Source organism: Echinococcus granulosus, assembly GCF_000524195.1.
Source record: "Echinococcus granulosus chromosome Unknown EG_S00285, whole genome shotgun sequence".
Taxonomy (NCBI): Eukaryota; Metazoa; Platyhelminthes; class Cestoda; order Cyclophyllidea; family Taeniidae; genus Echinococcus; species Echinococcus granulosus.
Genome location: NW_020170665.1, coordinates 27463 through 31051, shown reverse-complemented (window position 1 = coordinate 31051; position 3589 = coordinate 27463). Strand labels below are relative to the sequence as shown.

Below are 3589 nucleotides of genomic sequence, written 5' to 3'. Positions count from 1 at the left end.
GGAACCGCCAACGAAAGATTGCACCATGTTGAGCAATGTCACCTACTCGAAAGCGTCGGTCATCACTGCGGGTGGTTAACCAAAGATAGTGTGAAAGAAAAAAGACGTGGCAACGCTTGCGAAACCACCGCAGTAAACACCTCATTGGTGGAGCCACAAAGAAGCACTTCATCTGGCAGCTACAAGTGCCATTTCATCGAGTTATGTTCTCCATCATCTCCGTGACGTGGTTTCTCAGTGAAGTGATTGCCTGAGGAGTGGTGGGTGAGCATTGTGCATGAAGATGCTCTGGCAAAATAATGTCACATGCTTCTTTACACACCCACTCACTTGCTTGGAGAAAAGCCTGGAAACGCAAGTGGTGTGCAGACCCCAATGCTGTACTTGGGACTGAACCCAATTGTACATCCACAATTCCGAATAGCAGTCAACGTATGCAGCAGCATAGGAGGGTCAACATCCCATAATCAGCCAATGTCATCAACTGCTGTGTTCACAGCAAGTTGGTATACCATTCAGTCCCATTCCTCATCACCTTCACTAGCCACACATATAGCCCGCATTCCCCCAATGTGCAACACGCTGATTAGTGTCCAAGTGCGACGACCAGCCACCCTTCCAAAAGTACGACTATCCTGATTGGTAAATGGTAGTCGACACATGCTTGTGGTTTATCATTAATAACAGGTGAGCTGTCTTCCCTTCAAGGAGATGAGAGACGGGAGACAAGCATGACGAAACGGCGAATATCATGTTGCATGCAGGGCATTTGCCAACTTGTGGATGTACAATTGGGTTCAGTCCCAAGTACAGCATTGGGGTCTGCACACCACTTGCGTTTCCAGGCTTTTCTCCAAGCAAGTGAGTGGGTGTGCAGAGAGGGATGTGACATTATTTTGCCAGAGCCTCTTCATGCACAATGCTCACCCACCACTCCTCAGGCAATCACTTCACTGAGAAACCACGTCACGGAGATGATGGAGAACATAACTCGATGAAATAGCATACCAACTTGCTGTGAACACAGCAGTTGATAACATTGTCTAGTTATAGGATGTCGACCCTCGTATGCTGCTGCATACGTTGACTGTTATTCGGTGTTATGACAATAAAGTCGTCAGAAGAATTACCCTGACAGAACGCAAACTCGACAACACCTTGGACGGTCAAACTCCCATGGCTATTTGTAAACATGTGCCCAATAAACGCCACTTCGCGCTTAGCTTGTAAGACCTCGCAAGTTATCCGAGTCTAACTGCTAACCCTTTATGGACTAGTATGCAATTCTCAGGTCCTGGAAGATCTCCATTATTGAATTCTTTAATTTACTCTGCATTGCCTGTAGCTGCTCTTCACCTTCTTCATTTGAGATGGTCCAAGTGCGTAAAACACAAAAGGTAGTAACGTACAAACAGAATAGTTTCAGGTGTCAAATACACCAGTATACAAAATAGAGCGAAGGGCATTACAAAAAGAACATTTGGTCTTGTTGTCCAGGATGAATTGTGAAGCGGTTATCTCTTATAATGGTCTCATTTTCCACAAATTTCAGCCAATCACGTGCACGGAAGGCTGCCAAATGCGAGTAGTACGTTGGTGCCGGGTACGACACACTGCGACAACACCGCATATACGCGTGGCACAAATAATACGTGAATTGTTGCAAATCATCCGACTGCCAATCATTGTCGTCGTAGAGAACGTGATAATGGGCAGGCTTTGACGTCCCCTACAACATAAGGAGGACGAACGACGTCAAAACAATCCTCACCTCCTTTGCACAAGCACTCAAGGAAGAGGTGGGCACAACCGCCCACTTCCACTCTCATCAGGTGCCAACAGTACATATGCCAACTCTACCTGGATACCATCCTGTGAGCAAAGGTAGAAGTCGAATTCACGATGGTGAGTTATTTGCGTGTCAACCACCGTGCCCGGTAGAACATTCTTCCCTCTAAACGAAGACATTTTTCGTTTACATGCAACATACATCCACTCAGTCAAAACCACCCACGAAACAAACAACTCCCAATCTACAGACTTCAACTGCCCGTGCAAGGCACAGGTAACTTACCGGCTCCCCACGGGATTAAATCTGATGTGGTGTCGCTTCTGCACCACAATAAATGTTATGCCCGGTTCATAGTCAGGTCTAAGATTAGAACAGGCTCGCTGCATGGCGGAGAGCTCAATTCTCAAGACAGGATCAAATTGACCTTCCGAAACACCGTCTCGGTAGAAAATAACCTTCGCCGGAAGACGATCATTATTGTGTTTCGCAAATATCTGCAAAAAGGGGAAAGAGAGGATGGTAAAATACCCAGAAATTACTCACCCAACAAAATTACACACAACTTTACACAGTCTCCCCACTACTCACGCTCACCGTCACCCAACTTTAAGGTAACAACCAATTTAATAGTAATAGCAGAACTCCTGCATACCTTCAAGAGGTCGGAAAAGATGTCCTCCATTCCATCAATATATTCTCGAATGGTTTTGCCCTCCCTTATTTTATCCTGTTGGCGAACGATGGCCACATACCGCATGAGATCGCGTGAAATTGAGGCGATGACTGCAGCAACCGATTTGTTCAAAACCCGACCACCACCGGTGGGATGAGTGACATCCGCACCCACCACCATCAACAATTCGTCATTCCACCTTCCAGACAAACCATTTACCAACCAATTGACGCCACCCAACTTGGCGTTTATCTTCAGCATAAGGTTGTCTGTAAATAAGACACCAGGTTAACGGACATTACCCTACCCACATGACATTCGAGGCAAAAGCACTGGATATGTAAGTGGCATGGATAGAGCTAGTGAATTCCGAGTGACAACTACCTGCTCCACGCACAATGCTGCACCTGTCACGAACCATTGTGCATGCTATACGAATACGACTGTGTCAAGCACTTTGAAAATGTCTTTCTATTTTACCCAACCATGCTATTCCAAATGCAAAATATGATGCTTCCATAAGTTATGCCAACATAAATAAATAAAGGGGAAACGCAACCACAGCAATGACTAGACAAACGACTTACTGAAGACATTTGGTTTTCCTATCGTGCCATCCTTTATGCACTGCGTAAACATGAAATTATGAAGGTCCCCTTGGCGCTTAATAAAGGGATACTCTCTGGTTCCAGTCAAAACAAAAATTGCCAGGTCCACTCCCTACAAGCACACAAAACTCATAACATAATCACATCCGCAAACTAAACAATCATAGCTACACACTCCAGCAGGGAAATCTACCACGTCTTCGCTGTGCAAGCACTTTTGACGCCACAACGAGGCGAGTCAAGTATAAGTAACAAATCCCTCACCTTCGCACGAAAATCAGTAAACAGCTGTGGCAAATCAGCGACCGTTTTCCGTAAAATGTCTCCCCGCACTTCCATTCGTACCCCGAATCTTTGCGCTGCCTGCGGCAGCCTCTCAACAACGAGGGGAGCATTTCTCGCCTACACAAAAACACAAACAATTCAGCTAAAACTCTACTATCACGCGAGGGAATAACAAACACAAAAGTACTCAATCATGCCCCTTAAACATTATTACAAGCATGACTCTCAGAG

The 3589-nt window shown here is 45.7% G+C and overlaps 1 protein-coding gene across 1 annotated transcript in view; it reads right to left on the bottom strand. All coding sequences in view use genetic code 11, as the record gives it.

The window, feature by feature from the left end:
* Positions 1-1465: 1465 nt before the first annotated feature.
* Positions 1466-3589, bottom strand: part of EGR_10859 (Protein argonaute-3) — a gene marked incomplete at both ends in the record, with an annotated part of 8360 nt that continues 6236 nt past the window's right edge. Inside the window, 6 exons of the mRNA XM_024500108.1 lie at positions 1466-1729; positions 1861-1954; positions 2075-2286; positions 2445-2734; positions 3053-3185; positions 3338-3475. Of these exons, the coding sequence (XP_024345482.1) occupies positions 1466-1729; positions 1861-1954; positions 2075-2286; positions 2445-2734; positions 3053-3185; positions 3338-3475 (1131 nt within the window). The remainder of the gene's footprint in view (positions 1730-1860; positions 1955-2074; positions 2287-2444; positions 2735-3052; positions 3186-3337; positions 3476-3589) is intronic.